We start from the raw sequence: 18790 nt of genomic DNA on the forward strand, positions 1-18790 counted from the left end.
ATTTATTGTTTCCTCTAACATAACCTCTCATCCTACTGAGGATTCATATGTTACCTTTCTAGTAATAGCAGTTATACATACACACACACCTTTGTAAAGCTGTCTTAAGAGCATCAACCATGTGCCATCATCTCTGTATGCAATTCCTCTTCCCCCTCTACAATGAAGTGTGTTTAGTAACTCTACCAAGAATAGTTTGTTCAAGTATAAATTAAGAAACATATTTAAAGTAACTGATGACTCTCACAGCAGAGAAGCTAACCTCTATGGACAGCTGAACAGGGTCGGATTAACTTTTTGTGGGCCCGGCGCCAAACATATTTGTGGGGCCCCCGTGAGGAATAATTGTAAAAGGGGCTGGGGGTAAAATCACAGTGGGGCAGGAGCTAGGGTTGGTCTCTGGAGCAAGGGAGGGGTCAGGGGTAAACTGCAAGCGCAGCAGGGCTGGGGAGGGGGTCAACAGGATCCCCCCCGCCCCTGCTCACATAGAGCAGGTACCTACCTGGTTCTAGCCCATTCTCTTGGTCTCTCTCTGCACTGAGCTGCCCCTCTTCCCACAGCAGCAGGACAGGTTCTCTTCCAGCCCTCTGGGGTGAGTGTTGGGAGTAGGAGGAGCGGAGGCTAATGTGGTTACTCCTATAACCGGAAATTTAGTTTCCAGTCACCACTGCTAACTGGACACCTAGGTCCCATTTTCTACTGGAGTTTCCAGTCTAAAACTGGATACCTGGCAACAGGGCTGCCAGAAAAGCCTGAGGGGGGGAGAGGGGCAAGCAGTCATTTTTAAAAGTAAGAGGGCTAAGCCTTAAGGGGGGGGGGCAAGTGGTGGGTGGACTAGGGAGTGAAGAGGAGCTAGTGGGCAAGGCCATGTCTGCTGTACTGCCCAGGTAGGTTGGAGACTGTGGGGGATCAGCTGACACAGCATCCAGGGCCGGTGCAAGGATATTTTGCACCCTACGCGAAATTTCCACCTTGCGCCGCGCCCCCGCCCCCCGGAGCATCACTTATTATAAATTTTCAAAAATGAATACAGTGAAGTCACATCTTATGCGGGGGTTAGGTTCTAAGGTCAGCGTGTAAGAGGAAAATCACGTATAGTGAAAATTACCATAAACTACAGTACACACAGTATACATAGTATACACGGTCTACACTAGAACAGGGGTCCTCAACCTACGGCACGCGTGCCAAAGGTGGCACACGAGCTTTTTTTTTTTTTTTTTTAAAATGGCAGGCTGTGGGTCCCGGCCACCACTGAGCCTGCTGCCGGCCTGGAGTTCCGTTCACTCAGCTACCAGCTGGGGTCCCAGCCGGCGACTCCGCTCAGCCTCCTGCCGTTCACCCAGGTCGGCAGGAAGCGGAGCAGGGCTGGCGGCTGAGACCCTGGCTGGCAAGGGGCCGGCAGCCAGAACCCCAGATCGTCAGCGGGCTGAGCAGGGCCGGCGGCCAGGACCCCAGACCAGCAGCGGGCTGAGCAGCTCAGCCCGCTGCCGGTCTGGGGTTCCGTCTGCTGGCTCCTGCCAGCCGGAGTCCCAGCCGCCGGATCCGCTCAGCCTGCTGCCAGGCTGGGTCCCAGCCACTGGATCTGCTCAGCCTCCTGGTGGCCTGGGTGAACGGAACCCCAGGCTGGCGGACAGAACCCTGGGTGAACGGTGTGACGTTGTGCAGTCTATATGGTTTTATAAAAACATGATAATAAGTGAATATAATGTAACTCGAATAGTTTTATAAAAACATGATAAGTGACTATAATGTAACTGGAATATGCTTCATGCAAAAGGTCTCTTGTAAGAAGATATCATTACAAATCTTATAATCTACTGAGTGTGATCATCCTATTTGTATAAATGTACCACTCTTGTATCTAAAACTAGAAATATGAAATATAACTCTGAGGGCCTATTGTAATTATGCAAAGTGTGGACCATTAATGGTGGTTTGGAATCTTGATGACTCCCATTAACCAGGACCATTGTCTGCAGATGGCTGTGTTTACCTGAGAGTCTTCCTGTATGTGTGTGCTGGCAAGTGGGTAATGAAGTCTTGCAGTGACATGTGATCATGTCACTTGAACTGGAATCCATCTTTAACCTGGTGCTTTTCCAGTGGGGGGGGGGGGGGGAAACCCAGAGGGACAAAGGGTTCCCACCTTATGCAAAAGATATATAAAGGGGTGGAACAGAACAAAGAGGGGAGAGAAGAGCCATCATGAAGAATCCCCTAGCTACCACCTGAGCTGGAACAAGAGCTGTACCAGGGGAAAGAATTGCGCCCAGGCCTGGAAGGTGTCCAGTCTGAGAAAAAACTTACTGAAGCATCTCTGAGGGTGAGATTATCTGTATTCAGTTTGATTAGACATAGATTTGCACATTTTATTTTATTTTGCTTGGTGACTTACTTTGTTCTGTCTGTTACTACTTGGAACCACTTAAATCCTACTTTCTGTATTTAATAAAATCACTTTTTACTTATTAATTAACTCAGAGTATGTATCAATACATGGGGGAGCAAACAACTGTGCATATCTCTCTATCAGTGTTATAGAGGGCGAACAATTTATGAGTTTACCCTGCATAAGCTTTATACAGGGTAAAATCGATTTATTTGGGTTTAGACCCCATTGGGAGTTGGGCATCTGAGTGTTAAAGACAAGCACACTTCTGTGAGCTGTTTTCAGGTAAACCTGCAGCTTTGGGGCAAGTAATTCAGACCCTGGGTCTGTGTTGGAGCAGATGGGAGTGTCTGGCTCTGCAAGACAGGGTGCTGGAGTCCTGAGCTGGCAGGGAAAACAGGAGCAGGGGTAGTCTTGGTACATCAGGTGGCAGCTCTCAAGGGGGTTTCTGTGATCCAACCCGTCACAAACGGAACCCCAGGCCATTCACCCAGGCCGGCAGGAGGCTGAGCAGAGCTGGCTGGGACCCCAGCAGGCTGAGCGGGGCTGGCAGCTGGGACCCCGGCTGGCAGGAACCGGCCCACTGCTGGCCCTGCTCAGCCCGCTGCCAGCTGAGTGAACAGAACCCTAGGTCGGCAGCAGGCTCAGCGGCAGCCGGGACCCGCAGCCTGCCATATAAAAAAAAAAAAAATATATCAGCTTGCGTGCCACCTTTGGCATGCATGCCGTAGGTTGAGGATCCCTGTTCTAGTGTATACTGTACTTTATGGTAATTTTCACTATACGCGATTTTCCTCTTACACGGTGACTTTAGAACCTAACCCCCATGTAAGATGCGACTCCACTGTAGTGTAAAAAAAATTTTGGGCACCGCTTTTTGGCACCCCCAAATCTTGGCGCCCTAGGCGGTCGCCTAGTTCACCTAGTGGTTACACCAGCCCTGACAGTATCCCCAGCCCAGGTAACGTGACAGCCAGTGGTGGATTTAGAGTTAGTGGGGCCCCCCAGCCCTGTGCTCAGCTTCATTTTTGGGGCTCCTCCTTGGGACCAGACAAGAAAAAGAACATTCTCTCTTATCTCCCTCTGCCCCCGTTTTTCATTCTTTTTTTCATCCTCCTCCTCCCATAAGTAATAGCAAGTAAATGAAAATAAAGTGAGGTACCTTGATTGTTCTTGTGGTCTAACTTATTTTTCCACAGACCACTTGAAAAATCATGGAGGGTCTCGACGGACCACTTAATGATCTTTCCAAATATTGTAAAAAAATGTTCGAGTACGGGGTGCAGGGGTCAGGGCTGGGGAGGTGTGAGCGGGTGAGAGGGGGGTGCAGAGGGCTGGAGAGGTGTGAGAGGGATGCAGGAATCAGGGCAGGGGGCTAGGGAGGTGTGGGGGGTGCAGGGGTCAGGGCAGTGCAGGGTCAGGGCAGGGGGCTGGGAGTGTGTGAGGGGGTGCTGAGGAGGTGTGAGGGGAGTGCAGGGTCAGGGGGTGGTGTAGGGGGTGCAGGAGTCAGGGCAAGGACTGGGAGTGTGTGAGGGGGTGCAGGAGTCAGGGGGCTGGGGAGATGTGAGGGGAGTGAAGGGGTCAGGACTGAGGGCTGGATGTGTGTGAGGTAGTGCAGGGGGCTGGGTGTGTGGGGGGGGTGCAGGGGACTGGGGGGTGCAGGGGTTAGGGTGGGCAGGAGGTCGGGGTCGTGGGGGTGCTCACGCAGGGGGCTGGAGGTGGTATGCCCCAATTCCAGCCCCTTCCCCAAGGCCTCACCCCCGCCTCTTTTCCTCCTCCTCTCCGGAGCGGCGTGCTGCGGCTCCCTCCTCCCTGCTCCTGCTGGCAAGGCTGATCCAGCTGATCGGCGGCAGGTGGGGGGGGTGGGGAGGAGGAACGTAGCACGCTGGGGAAAGAGGCAGGGGAGAGGCCCCACCCCCGCCGCCTCTTCTTCTCCTCCTCCTCCCCAGAGCGGCATGCTGCGGCTCCCCCCTCCCACCGACAAGGCTGATCCAGCTGATTGGCGGCAGGCGGGGGGAGGGGGGGAGGAGGGAACGGAGCACGCTGGGGAAAGGGGCGGGGCAGGAGCCAGGCTGCCGGCAGAGGCTGCCACAGAGCCCCAGCAGCGGCAGAGTCAAGCTTCTCTGACCCCACAGGAGAGAGTGGGGGGCAGAGAAGAGCGTGCCGGGGCCCCTTTCGACCGTGGGCCCGGCGCCATGGTGCCATTGTAAATCCGGTATTGCAGTTGAATTATAGCTAGCGCACATTTGGTAGGAACCATAGTGCAAGCTTCACAATTCATCTCAGATAATATTCCATCTACAAATGCCAATCCCTCCCATATCAGCTGATCAACAATTTTGATTTAATTTGTTAGTAATTTTTTTTTTTTAAAACAGTGAAAATGTAAAGCACTTACTCAAACACGGAGCTGTCATTCTGATCTCCCCATATAAGGATTTCAGTTATAGAACGAATAGTCTCCACTAACAGATTGCGGTTGTGATCCGTTACTGTGGTATTTTTGGTCAAAACATGATACATATACCTAAAAAAGGAGAAACATGTAATTAGTTACTATTGCTGTGTTTAACAATGTTGGGCTGTGATTTTCACAATCATTTTCAAATGTTCTTTACTAACCTATTTTCCCACCATTACTACTATATCCCAGGAAAGAAACCTGATTTTTTTTCTTCGATGTAATTGCTTCTGTTTATTTTAAAAATGACATTAGAGGTAGGGTGGAGCAATGAATAAGCAACAGCGAGAGGCAAACTAACTTCCTAGAATGATGACAAATGCCATTTACATAATAAAAAGGATTATTAAAACAATGTGATTATGTTGACTATTTACCCTCTATATTTGTTTTTGTAATTTGTTGGGTTTCTTAAGTGGGTACGAATAGCATGGGAAAAGGGAGAGAAGAGAAAGCGAAGTGGGTAAATATAGTTACGGAGTGTAAGGAGAGTGTAAATACCCCTGTAAGGTTAATTCTAGAAGGTTGCATGTAGAGTTAGTTGAAATACATACTGCATCGTTACAGCCATGGAATTGCTACATGGAATGCATCTTTGTTTGAATTCTTAATTGTTGATGCCAGTCAGGGAGGTCTTGAATCCACCTGGGGTGGAGCTGAGTTACCCAGACTTGGACCATCTGTATTTAAACACTACTTTGAGAGGAGGTTGGTCCAAGGCTCAGTCTGAACCGAAGAGCTAGATTTTATGGCTGAAAACTCCAAATGTCTTAACTAGGACAGATAGGAAACAACATGAGTGCCTGTACACAGCTGTAGTACCAATCTCATTTTACTTGGGTAAATACGTGAAAATAGAAGAAAAGCACAACATAAGTTATAATAGGGAAATTATGTTTGGAAGCCTGATAAACATTTTGTAGTAATAAAAGAGTTAAGTCACATTTTTTTTAGACTTGTAAGTATATTTACACACCTTTAAGTGCCATAGTTATGTTGACTGAACTCTTAAGTGTAGACCAGGCCCTAGCCCTGTCTCAAAGAGGACTAGAGCAAACTCCATTTATAAACTGTTAATGTATATCAGCAGGGTCCATACAAACAGTTAGCTCTTGGAATACTAGTGCAAGGTAGAAACATACCCCAAGCTTGCCAAGAACTAAAATGTTCATTTAGACAAGGAGACCCACATGTAATACTCTAGCTCAGGGATCGGCAACCTTAAACCAGCCCGGCCCGCCAGGGTGCTTACCCTGGCGAGCCGCGTGCCAGTTTACCTGCCACATCCGCAGGTTCGGCCAACCGCGGCTCCCCGCTCCAAGCCAATGGGGGCGGCAGGAAGCGGCAGCTAGCACATCCCTCGGCCCGCGCCGCTTCCCATGGCCCCCATTGGCCTGGAGCGGCGAACTGCAGCCAGTGGGAGCCATGATCGGCCAAGTCTGCGGACGGAGTAGGTAAACAAATCGGCCCGGCCTGCCAGGGTGCTTACCCTGGTGGGCCACGTGCCAAAGGTTGCCGATCCCTGCTCTAGCTCACATATGATCCTACCCTGATCTTTCTACTTCCAACTATCTTGCAGGAAAACAGCATATTTTATGCTGAATCACCCTCACATTGTGAGCTGTGTCTACACTAGGAAATTTAAACACTGCTGAAAATGGGTGTGTATTTTAAATGATGCAGGACATTGTCTAACTACTAGTATAGACCAGAACAAACTGTTCAGCACAGGGTCCAAGAGTTTCAAAATATGCCCAGCTCCAAAAGCCCTTCCAAACTACAACTGTCAAGTCATGATAAGAAAAGGAAAGTTTGAAAGTAGTTAATATATTTTTCAGCTAAATTACAGTGGGAGGAATTCTCTTCAACCTCAGTTCTGTTGTATACCATTTAAAATCAATTACGTTGTCTGTTATTAGGACACAGCTTTACAAGATTCAGTCTGTCCTCCCAGGTAAGTACTTGCAGAGAATCCAAATGAGGAAAACTGAAATTTAGTATGATCCAATGTTAAAATATACATATTTACTCAGTTAACCATGTTTATTATAGCATGCCTAAGGACCGTCCCCAAGATTGGATGCCATTACGCTGGGCACAGTAATAAACAGTCCCTGCCCCTAAAAGCTTACAGTCTAAATAGACAAGGCCCAGACAGAGTAGGAGAAGGGGTGTTACAAGCAGAGAGAACAGTGTGATGGTAGCAAATGTTAGTTCCCCTTGGAGGTAGGAGGGGGGAAGAGAGAGGGTTAGTTCAGAGGTAACTATCAACTGTGCAATATTTTACATACACCTCTACCTTGATAGAACGCTGTCCTCGGGAGCCAAAAAAAAAATCTTACCTTGTTATAGGTGAAACCGCGTTATATCCAACTTGCTTTGATCCACCGGAGTGCGAAGCCCCGCCCCCCCAGAGCACTGCTTTACTGCATTATATCCGAATTCTTGTTATATCGGGTCGCGTTATATCGGGGTAGAGGTGTATATTCAGCCCTGTTTATTTGAAGTAACCGTGAACCTGAACTATCACATGTACAGAGAAATGAATCTGTGTAAGTGGCTGCATTTATTAGAAATGAACTAAATTACATTTCAGAAGATTTTTGGGGGGAGGGGGAGAATAAGTCCAATAATGCAATGCTGGTCAAAGTAAACAGTAGAAGCAGTTGTAAGAGATTACTCAACTTTGCCCCCAAGACACTATACATTGCAAAGCATTTCTGAGCTGTTTCTCAAAGGGTTACCAAAAAACAAATTTTGTTTAGTACACAATGTGACAAATTGCAAAAACTAAATTTGAAGACATTTTAACATGATGCCATTGGGAATAGGGCTTTATATTCCTGGAAACTGATTACAGGTTTCCCAGTTGTTTGCCTGGTGAATTGTACTGGAAAACTCCTTGTTGCTTAATTTTATACTTATTCTTTTGGTAACCTAAGTGATGACAAGGTGAGGGCCTTAGAACTTACATTTCCATAGCTACTTCTTTAAGGGGTATGAAAAATCCACACTCCCGAGAGACATAGCTATGCTGACCTAACCTCTCTAACCTTCTGCTGACCTCGCTACCACCTCAGGGAGGTGGATTACCCACACTAATGGGAGAACCCCTCCTGCCCCACTGTAGCGGTTCAAGTGTAGACATAACATAAGTCTGAGTGCATTTACTTGGGCTTCAATGTCATTGCTATTGTAATTAATTCTCCTGGTCTGTGAAGGGGCAGGTACCTTTGTGGAAAGAAAACAGTGTTTCTAGGTCTCAAGGCCAAAATTTACACTTATGATTAGATCTGCACAAGAATAGGATCAAGGACTAATTAAATATTCCCTAACAAAAACTATGCTAAAGCTCAGTGTTACGTTTCATTAACTTAAAGGTAAAAAACACGCAGGGATGTTGTGCAGATTAATTTTAATATCATATAATACTACATACAAGAAAACTACTTTAAGAGAACATTATGGTTGCAATGTCAAACACTGAAAAGTTAGGAAATGCTGAATTAAAGTTGCCCATACAGCCTTAATTCAGACACATTGTGTGTATTCATTATGATATGGTCTTTAATTACATGATCACATACTGTTTTTACTACACGCAGGACCCCAACCTCATTCAGTGCATAGGAGGGGTGGTGCTCAGGGAATTAATTAGGTCTGAAGGACAAAAGGCTGATTCATATTAGTTTGTGAATACTATTTGTCACCAGGTCATGTGAAATGTTTATGTATGTCTATACATCAGAATATGTACTATATGTACAGGTGGTTTAGTTTACTAGCAGGGATGTTAGGAAGCAAGCAGGAAGGTAATACAATGCATCCAGAAAAACACCACCAAGCACACACTCAGGAAGTTAAGAAACAATACCTGAACTATTAGCTGTGATTACACTAATTCCATGTTCCAACAAAAACTACACAGCTGTTTTGCTAAGGCTGGAGACTAAGATAAAAAGACACTAAACAGTTAAAAGGCCTTGCAAGAGAGGGGACAGTTGTCAGTGAGCTGGCCGGAAAGAACAGGCTGAGAGAGACAAGCCCTATGGAGGAGATTTGAAGCAACTGGGCCTCCCTAAGCTTCCGGGGGATGGCAAGCTTAAGTAAGATAATTATGCATGAAGATAGTTTATTGTGTTACAAACCTCTTATGCTTTATTATTCCTACTGTTAAGATTAAACAAAACTTTGTTTTAAGAAAGCTGTCTGATCACAGCTGCTGAAGGCAAGAATTGTAGGTGCTGAAGCCAGTCGGGTCTACCAAATAGTCATGGTTGGTAAGTGGCAGGCTGCAGCCCAGATATGGGGTCTAAAAGGGATAATCGCAGGATACCACCTGAGGATAAATGAAGGCAAGAGGCCTAAAAACGGAGAGTGCATTCAGACCAGAGGGGTGAAAGGTGCAGGTCGCCCTGGAACAGAAGCATCAAGGCTGTGCTGTGCAAGTGGCTGTTATCTGTAGGACTCAATTGTTTCAGAAGTTAGACAGTGTGTAGGGAACGAAGCAGGGGGCTGCAAGATGTGAAAGGATGGTCTCATGGTTTAGGCCAGCGGTGGGCAAACTTTTTGGCCCAGGGGCCACATTGGGGTTGCAAAAGTATATGGCAGGCCGGGTAGGGAAGACTGTGCCTCCCCAAACAGCCTGGCTCCCGCCTCCTATCCGCCCCCTCCCACTTCCCACCCCCCTGACTGTCCCCCTCAGAACTCCCGACCCATCCAATCACCCCCCCTGCTCCTTGTCCCCTAACTGCCCCCTCCCGGGACCCCCGCACCCGTAACCACCCCTCGGGGCCCCACCCCCTATCCAACCCCCCTGATCCCAATCCCCTGACTGCCCCAACCCCTATCCACACTCCCGGCCCATGACAGGCTCCCCGGATCCCCACGCCTATCCAACTGCCGCTATTTCCTGACCCCTATCCACACTCCCGCCCCCTGAGACTCCCACGCTTATCCAAACCCTCCTCCATGTTCCCGATCCCCTGACCGCCCCCCAGAACCTCCGCTCCATCCAGCCGCCCCCTGCTCCCTGTCCCCTGACTGCCCCCCGAGACCCCCTACCCCTTATCCAACCCCTCCACACTACTCCCCAGCCCCTTACCATGCCGCTCAGAACAGCATGTCTGGCAGCCGCGCCGCCTGGCCGGAGCCAGACACGCTGCCGCCGCGCTGCTTGGCAGGAGTGCACAATCCTGCCGCCCAGAGCGCTGCCTGCATGGCGGCGTAGCTACGGGGGGAGGGGGGGAAAGCTGGTATGGAGCCGGGGGTAGCCTCCCTGGCCGGGAGCTCAAGGGTGAGGCAGGATGGTCCCACGGGCCACATTTGCCCACCTCTGGTTTAGGCAGTTGAATTCCACTGTGGAGAATTGGATTCTATTTCTATTACTGCCACAGAATTCCTATGTGATGGGGGGCAAGTCATTTAAAATATTTTTTTACAAGTGGCCACCAAAGTTCCTCATTTTCTGGATGCCAAACTCAGACCAAAGATGTCAATTTGCAGGAGTACTGAGCACACTCCAGCAACAGAGGTCAACAAAAGCTGTGTAATAAACAAATGAAGTGCTATAAACTGCCAGGTTCTCTGCAAGTACAGGCCACAGGCATCTCAAATTGGGCACCCAAAGTTAGTGAACACTTTTGACTTTAATTTCTATGCCTTAGCTCAGAGGGGTATTGGGAAAATTAATTTATATTTGCAAAGAACTCAGATGCTACAGTGATAAGCTCGATAGAAAAACACATGAAGAAATTAAAAATTCTGTATTCACAGCAGGGTTTGAATAATGTGTAGAAAATAAGGCCTAGGGCCATACAACAAAATATTGAATAGCTGATCATTCAGTGAGCACTATTCATCCTGTGCACTGGATGAGGAAGGGGACCAGTGGAAAAAATAGTCTGTGATTATGTAATTAAAGCAGAGGTCCTCAAACTGTGGGACGCCACCCCAAGGGGAGGGTGTGGAGCAACATTCGGGGGGGGGTACAGCTGGGGCCCGGGCCAGTCCCCACGGAGGGGGGGGGAGGGCGGGGAGTGGCCCGCTGTGGTCCCACCTGCCGGCCCTGAGTCCCTCTGTGGCCCTGCCTGTTAGCCAGGGCCGGCTCTGGCTTTTTGGCCACCCCAAGCAAAAAAAAAAAAAAACACACAGGGCGGCCAGAATGGCAAAGCTTAAAAAAAAAACACCCTGCGGTGCGGCCGAAGCCAGGGTGCAGGGGGACTCCCTGCACTGCAGATGTGCCCCGACTAGTGGGGGGAAGGGGAGGGAGCGGGGAGGAGAGAGAGAGAAGGGGGGCGGCCAGGGCTTCAGCGGGGCGCTGCCACGCGGCCCCACCGCCTGCCGGGAGGGCTCTGCGCTGCTCCGGTCGGCTGGGAGGGAAGGACACGTGCTGCCCTGCCACGCTTGCTGCAGGGCATTCTCGTCCTCCGCACCGCCGCCCCCTACAGGGCGGCCAGAGCGGACCACCACCAAAAAAAAAAAAAAAAAAAGCGGCCGTGCCGCCCTAGGATTGGGCCGAATGCCACCTCCTACAAGCTGCCGCCCCAAGCACCAGCTTGCTCGGCTGGTGCCTGGAGCCGGCCCTGCTGTTGGCCCCCTTACCCTGTCCACATCCCCCTGCCCGGCCCCTTTATCCTATCTGCATTCCCCCACCCAGAAACACGCTCCCGACTCTGGCTTGGAGGGGGAGGGGAACTGACAGACTGAAGGGGGGGCACGAGGTAAAAAGTTTGAGGACCACTGAATTAAAGACTATCATATTGCTTATAGACAAGGGGGGGGCAAATTAAGGCTCCACGGCAACCAAGTCACCCAAGCATATTGCAGGTCTTAATAGATTAAGAGAATAAAATTAATACTCTCTCAGAAAGAAACAGAGTCCATTTTTATCAGGGAAGTTGGAGTATATTTTTAACTACTAATTCTATATACTTCATTCACAAGGAGCATGGGCTAGTTTTCAAAAGCAAGGTTTGAAAAACAAGAAGTCAAGAAACCCAGAAGAAAATGAGCTAGTCAGACTGATTTTCTTCCTTCTACACTCTGGAAGAAACCCAGCAGCACCGCTCCTTTTCCTCATGCCTGTGAACAAGGTGATTCATCTTTCACGTCAGGACAGTACCCAGATTTTGTTTTACAGATGGGTACCTCTCTCTGTTGCTGGACACTGAGCTTGGAACTGAAATATACAATTCAGTAGCAAAAAATGAAGCAAAATCTGCAGCTTTCTCTGCCCCTTCACAATGTCATCATTTTGGATTTCACAAGAAGATGGGAAAACTGAAAACGGTCAATGATTAGTAACACTTCTGTCTGTTTGCGCCACTCCAAAAGCTCTTACCTCCTCCCCCACCTAGAAGCAGCAAACAAGCATGCTCTTACCTACATTTACTGGTGGTGCCAACAGTCTAGTATGTCTGAAATTGATTAGAGTCACGGTGTCTTCATCAGCCTCACAAATCACAGTGTAGGCCATACTACTCTCAAGGCCTTTCCCTTTCTCAGGGACTGTTGGTAACACCATTACGGTCCCAGTCACTCCGGCCCAGATGTCATCTCCAACTATGACCTCTCTAGACCCATTCCCAAATCTTGCCACTTTTCCCTCCATAACATTGCAAAGATCCAGCCTGTTCTGTCTGCATCACTAAAACTTTTCCCAACTCTTAATTCTTGTCTTGATTACTCTAGCCTCCTCGTCTGTGGCCTGCCTGTCATCTCTAGTCTATTCATAATGTTCCTAGGAACATACTGTTCCTGACCTGTTCTGATCATGTCATCCCCACTTTCCAGCACTGCTTCAGTTTCAGGCCTTTTGTCCAAACTTCTTGGTTCCTTCATAACTTACTATTCTTGTATCTTACCATGTCACCCTCAAACCTTCATCATCTATTTCCCCCCACAAAATACAGAACAGACATATTTATTGAACACTTCTGCCTTTTCTGCATTATTGATAATTCTACCATTTCCAGCCAGTAGTAGGCTAATACCATTGTCAGGATTCTTTTTGTTCCTAACCTATTTTAAAAACTCTTCCTTGTTGTCCTTAACTTTACTGAACACAAATTTCTCTTTGCTCCCCTTATCAATTTTCTACAATTCGCAGTTTCTGATTTATATTAATTACTATCAACTTCCCCTTTCTTCCATTTGTTATATTTTTATTTTGTTTCGTTTTTTAGCTGCCTTCACTTCCCTCTAAACCAGGGCAGGTTTTTTTAAACCAATATGGCCTTCTTCCTTGATTGTTGGACTTTTTTGGCATCTAGTAAAGTGTTCTTAAACAATTCTCAATTATCATTCTGATTCAATTCTTCCTCCCAGATGATTTGGCTCAATTCTTTTCAGATTTGTGAAATTGGCCATTTTAAAGCACCAAGTATATATATCACTGTTCTGGTCTTTACTCTGTTTGCACATTATAAATGTGATTAAGTCATGATCACCGGTACCGAAGTTACCATTAATTTTTAGTTCTGTGATCAGGTCATCTTTATCTGTCAAGACGAGGTCTAATACAGAATTCCCCTATGCTGGATGCAACACTTTGAGATAGGAAATTGTCATCTATAATATTTAGAAATTCCAAGCATGTTTTAGTACTGGCAGCATGAGATCTCCAGCATATGTCACTCCAATTGAAGTATCCCATGAGCACACAGCTTTTTTCCCTATACATTATAGATTGGTGCACAATACAGTCATCCTGTTCCCTAGTGTGGTCTGTAGCAGACAACACCTAATAACCCATCATGCGCCTTATCTGTTAGGATATTGATCTATAAGCATTCAAGATAATTTTCTTCCAAGTTGTTGGTGACTCAGAAACAGATAATGCCATTTTCAACAGTATCATTCTCCCTCCCTTCCTAAATAGGTTACACCCATTGATTTTATCATTCCAGTCATGGTATTACTGAAACCTGGTGGGATGATTCCCATGTGGAATGCTTTCCCTTAATTAGTCCAAAAAGCAACTATTCATGCCTGCTTCAAATTCTTCCTCAAGATCCAGCTTCTACCATGTCTAAGTTAACTAACAATGATGAAGCAGGAGGCTAGGGGGGGTTAGTTTTTCTTTAATATTTTAAAACTAAAAATAACTGAAGCCATTTAGCTGTGCACATGACTAATTTATTAAACCTGATGTTGCTCTCACCATTACCCTCATTCTCCTTCCTCCATTCCCTCTATTTGTATATTATGTCTACTTATATCTGGTCTTAAACTAGAGTTCATGTCTTCAGGACAGGGACTGTCTTACTATGTGTTTACAAAGCACTCAATATAATGGGCTCTTGACCTTGACTGGAGCTTCCAGGCACTACCATTAAAAAAAAAAAAACAAAGTAGTCCACATCACAAAACAAAAGCTGGCATAGTACAAACCCCACATCCCTCAAGTCTCAGCAAAGTGGCCAAGAAAAGACTGGGCCACCAAATGAGCCCTTTGACTCCTAGAAGTGGCGTTTCCAGATCAAAGATGAGTCACAGACATGTCTGTCTGAGGAAGAGTACATTATTGCTGTCTACACCATACTTGTTGTCTGGAAAATACTTCAGATTTGCCATTCTAGAACCCTTATGAGCCCTAAACTCTTTTTTTCTAAATTTAAGGAAAAGAATCAAGCTCTTAGTTACAGGTCTAATCCACCTATCCACAGAAGTCAATGGGAGCAGAATCAGGTCACATGTTGGTAAGTATGCATAAAAATAAGCTGTTTCACTACATGCTGTTCAGGGTAGGAAACGGGGCTTACTGTACTATTGTGCAGTGCTTAACACATTGTGGCACCACCAGAAATAAATAATATACTTGGCTCAAATAATAAATTCATATTCTTGATTATATGAAGTATAATTCATTGGGAAGTTCTTGAGAAAACAAAACTAGAGAATATAGGTTTTCTTCTGATAGAATTTAGCATTTTAGGAAAAGAAATGGGAAAGCACTGTACAGCAGTGAAAACAAACATGGAAAGGTAAGGTGGCAGGAATGTTCCACAGCCATATGCTGTGCTGCCTTCTTGGAGACTCATTGTCAGAGAAGGATTAAAGGGAAGACAGTAGGCTTTACTCTGAAGGATACCCTACACAACAGCAGTTCTCAACCTTTTGGGGCTCAAGACCCATTTGTAAATGTGTATAGCCTGTCGCAACCCAGTAAATAGTCTGGGGGTGGAGGCCCTGAGGTGGTTTTGTCGGATCCAGCACTCAGCCCACATTGGTGACTCCTGCGCTATAAGGCTGGCTGGGCTTGGGTCTCTGCTCTGGGCACTGGTACCTCCAGGGTGGCAGCGCCACTCAGGTTTGGCCCTGCCCCCCTGACTGGACCAAATTTGTGAGCGTGGAGTTGTGACCTGGCTCATGGGGTGCAGTGGCACTAACTCAGATTTGGCTTACCCAGATTCCTGTCATCACGATGGCTGGGCCAAACCTGAGTGGCAGTGCCGGGGGCAGGGAGTCAAGCCTAGTCAGCACTGTGGGACAGGAGCCACAGGAACTGCCACACGATCCTTTGAAACATTCTGGCCACCCAATTTTGGGTCCCAACCCACAGGTTGAGAAATCCTGCCCTACAACACGAAACAGGAAACAGAACTGCTATAAACGCAGCAGAAAATAGAAAGTTAGATCAAATCTTAGATGATCATAGAGCTGTACATGGGACCAATTTGCATAAATGACTGAACAAAAACATGCTAGCATTATAACATATGCATTGTTCACAATCAACCTGTTAATTAAACAAAACCCAATAGCCCACCCTACCTTTTCTCCAAGTTTTATTTTCAAAGTTCTAGATATCACCACTTAATGTTGCTTTCAGGTTTAAGTTACAACCTAATCCAAACATGAAGCATACTACAGAATGACTTAGTATGACTATAAACAGACTGTTAATCATATCTGTGTTCTCCTCCAACTCAAATGGGGAAAGCAAAACAATCTACATTTAGAGACACCTTTCATTGCATGATCTCAAAGCAATTTACAATAATTAAGCTTCAGAACATTGCTGTTGATCAGGGAACCTATTTTACAGCTTAGTAAACTGACACACAGATGAGTCACCCACCTCTCATTAAGTTGCACAGCCTGCAAATCCCAGCTCCCACTCCCCTGCTTTGGGCCATGGGGGGGAAGGGCTAGCTCAGTGGTTGGAGACTTGGCCTGCTAAACCCAGGGTTATGAGTTCAATCATTGAGGGGGCCATTTAGGGATCTGGGGCAAAAATCTGTCTGGGGATTGGTCCTGCTTTGAGCAGGGGGTTGGGGCTTTAGAACTAGCTGGTGTCTTCTTCGTTTTTTTAGCGGAGGTTTTTGCCCCAGGAGCAGAGATAGCAGGAGCCGCAACAGGCGCCGTTTCCGACATAGTGATAAGCAGGGGGTTGGACTAGATGACCTACTGAGGTCCCTTCCAACCCTGATATTATAAGAATTGCAGTCAGGATGTAACTTTTTGAAAGATTTCTTTTATGTTCTAAAATGTAGCTGTTACAAATACAATTGTTTGCTTATGATGCAATGTATCAACATGAAAAGGTGAAACAAAGCCTGTTCATGGCTTTGAACCCACCAAGGTTGCAAACCATCTTGGCAGTCAAGAAATTAGGGGCTTTTTTAAACTATGCATGAGTCACGCTCATGAAAATACAGTACAACCTTATGAGTACTACCAAGAGCTAAGTATACTACAGCACAGCAAGATGTAAGGTAACATTTTGCCACACAACTCTACCAATGCTCTTCAGTCCTGACCTGCAACATCCGTTTCATGCCTACATCTCTCTTCAGAAGAGAGTGCTGATCATGTCAAACTGTGCTATGGATTAGTGATGTTGATAACATACATGCAGCAATAGTTACTTAGGCCGTGGCTACACTCGAAACTTCAAAGCGCTGCTGCGGGAGCGCTCCCCCGGCAGCACTTTGAAATGCGAGCGTGGTCACGCGCCAGCACTGGGAGAGAGCTCTCCCAGCGCTGCACGTACTCCACCTCCACGAGGGGATTAGTTTACAGCGCTGGGAGCGTGGCTCCCAGTGCTGGGGCACTGTTTACACTGGCACTTTACAGCGCTGTAACTTGCTGCGCTCATGGGGGTGTTTTTTCACACCCCTGAGTGAGAAAGTTGCAGCGCTGTAAAGTGTCAGTGTAGCCATAGCCTTAGTGCCTGTTTATTCCAGTTTAAAAATAGGAAGATGCACAGAATATATAACACCACCAATGGCACTAAATATGCTTACCAATTAAGGATTTGCAAATCCTTATTCATAAGAGAATCCCTCTGACTTCAACGAGACTTACTATGGGGCAAAGACTAGTCACGCGAGTAAAGATTATCAGGATCAGGCTCTAATACGGTGGGTGATGAGTGCAAGAACTGAGTCCTCGTTCTCAGTGTATGGTATGATTGCCAAAAACAGTAAATGTGATCAGTTTGGTAAACATCACTAGCTCAAGATGTTGTAGCCTGGTTAACTACTCCAAATAAACTAATTTCAGAAGTCATTTAGCAGCTCATCAATTGTAATTTAGGACATTTTACAAGAATGAATGGATAGCTCATATACGACACTCACTTCCTGTTCCTGATATGACAGATCAAATTATAATTTCCTGAAGTATTTCAGGAGTCTTCTATTCAAAGAAATTGAAATGTATGTTTTAGATGAACTATCATGGTACCGTACTGTTTAATACATGCATCACCGTGGTATCTGAGTATAATCAAAATCACAAAGCAAACATTCTGTCACAAGGACAGTTGCCTCCCTATTTGTCTTGTAAATGGGTAAGGGAGTGTGTCAAGTATACTTTCATCATCTTCAGAGATAAGCAACAGAGGGTCCTGTGGCACCTTTAAGACTAACAGAAGTACTGGGCGCATAAGCTTTCGTGGGTAAGAACCTCACTTCTTCACTTGTATCTGAAGAAGTGAGGTTCTTACCCACGAAAGCTTATGCGCCCAGTACTTCTGTTAGTCTTAAAGGTGCCACAGGACCCTCTGTTGCTTTTTACAGATTCAGACTAACACGGCTACCCCTCTGATCTTCAGAGATGTTATTGGGGGAAGCTAATGTAAAAAGATACCATAGTACTTCAGAACAATAGGTAATTCCAGTATCCAGTGCTTGGTCGTTTCAAAGCCATGGACAAGCTGCTGGGAAACCTTAATTTCTGATACCTCCAAAGTTTATCCATCTAAAATATTATGTATAAAGAGAGAAAGGCATCAGAATAATGAACTGACAGCTTCACTTTTCATGATGATGCTTGCTAAAATGATACCTACACCCAGAGAAAATACTGAAATGGAAAGAGGTAGACCAGGAGAATTTGTCATTTTTCTTGTTAGAATATGTAATTAATATTACTTAGTCTTGAAAAATCCAGTCACCTATTCATCACTGGCAAGCAGAAAGCTTCTCCTGGCAAATAAGGAAATAAAAGCCATCAATTACAGCAACAAGGTAGGTAAGGTTTACACAGAGCTCTTTCTCAGGTCTGGGAAAGGTACTCAGAGCGTCACAGCTAAAATACAAGGTGGAACAGATTGTTTAGCATAAGAAAACATATTCTAAGGTGTGGTCAACAGTAGAAAATGAGGTTGATTTAACTATGTTGGTCAAGGTGTGAAAAATCCACACCCCTGAGCAGCGTAGTTAAGCCTATCTAAACCCGATTTAGACAGCACTAGATTGACAGAAGAATTCTGCCGTTGTCCTAGCTACTGCCTGTAGAGGAGGTGGATTACCTAACCCCTCCCGTCAGCGTAAGTAATGTCTACATTCAAGTGCTACAGTGGTGCAGCTGTGCTGCAGTAGCATTTCAAGTGTAGACAAGCCATTCAAGGTGAAGTGGCACATTAACACCCCTGCAGTCATAGGGCAAAAGAGGGAGGAGGGGGTTTCGGTAGGTTACACATTGTT

The 18790-nt window shown here is 46.3% G+C and overlaps 1 protein-coding gene across 5 annotated transcripts in view; it reads right to left on the reverse strand.

The window, feature by feature from the left end:
* Positions 1 to 18790, reverse strand: part of CLEC16A (C-type lectin domain containing 16A) — a 187169-nt gene that overhangs the window by 166585 nt on the left and 1794 nt on the right. For all 5 annotated transcript variants that reach the window (XM_026650649.1, XM_026650650.1, XM_026650648.1 and 2 more), the window contains exon 2: positions 4791 to 4919. In XM_026650649.1, coding sequence (XP_026506434.1) covers positions 4791 to 4919 — 129 coding nt within the window. The remainder of the gene's footprint in view (positions 1 to 4790; positions 4920 to 18790) is intronic.

Source organism: Terrapene carolina, unplaced genomic scaffold (assembly GCF_002925995.2).
Source record: "Terrapene carolina triunguis isolate 2854851 unplaced genomic scaffold, T_m_triunguis-2.0 Scaffold93, whole genome shotgun sequence".
NCBI classification, from domain to species: Eukaryota; Metazoa; Chordata; order Testudines; family Emydidae; genus Terrapene; species Terrapene triunguis.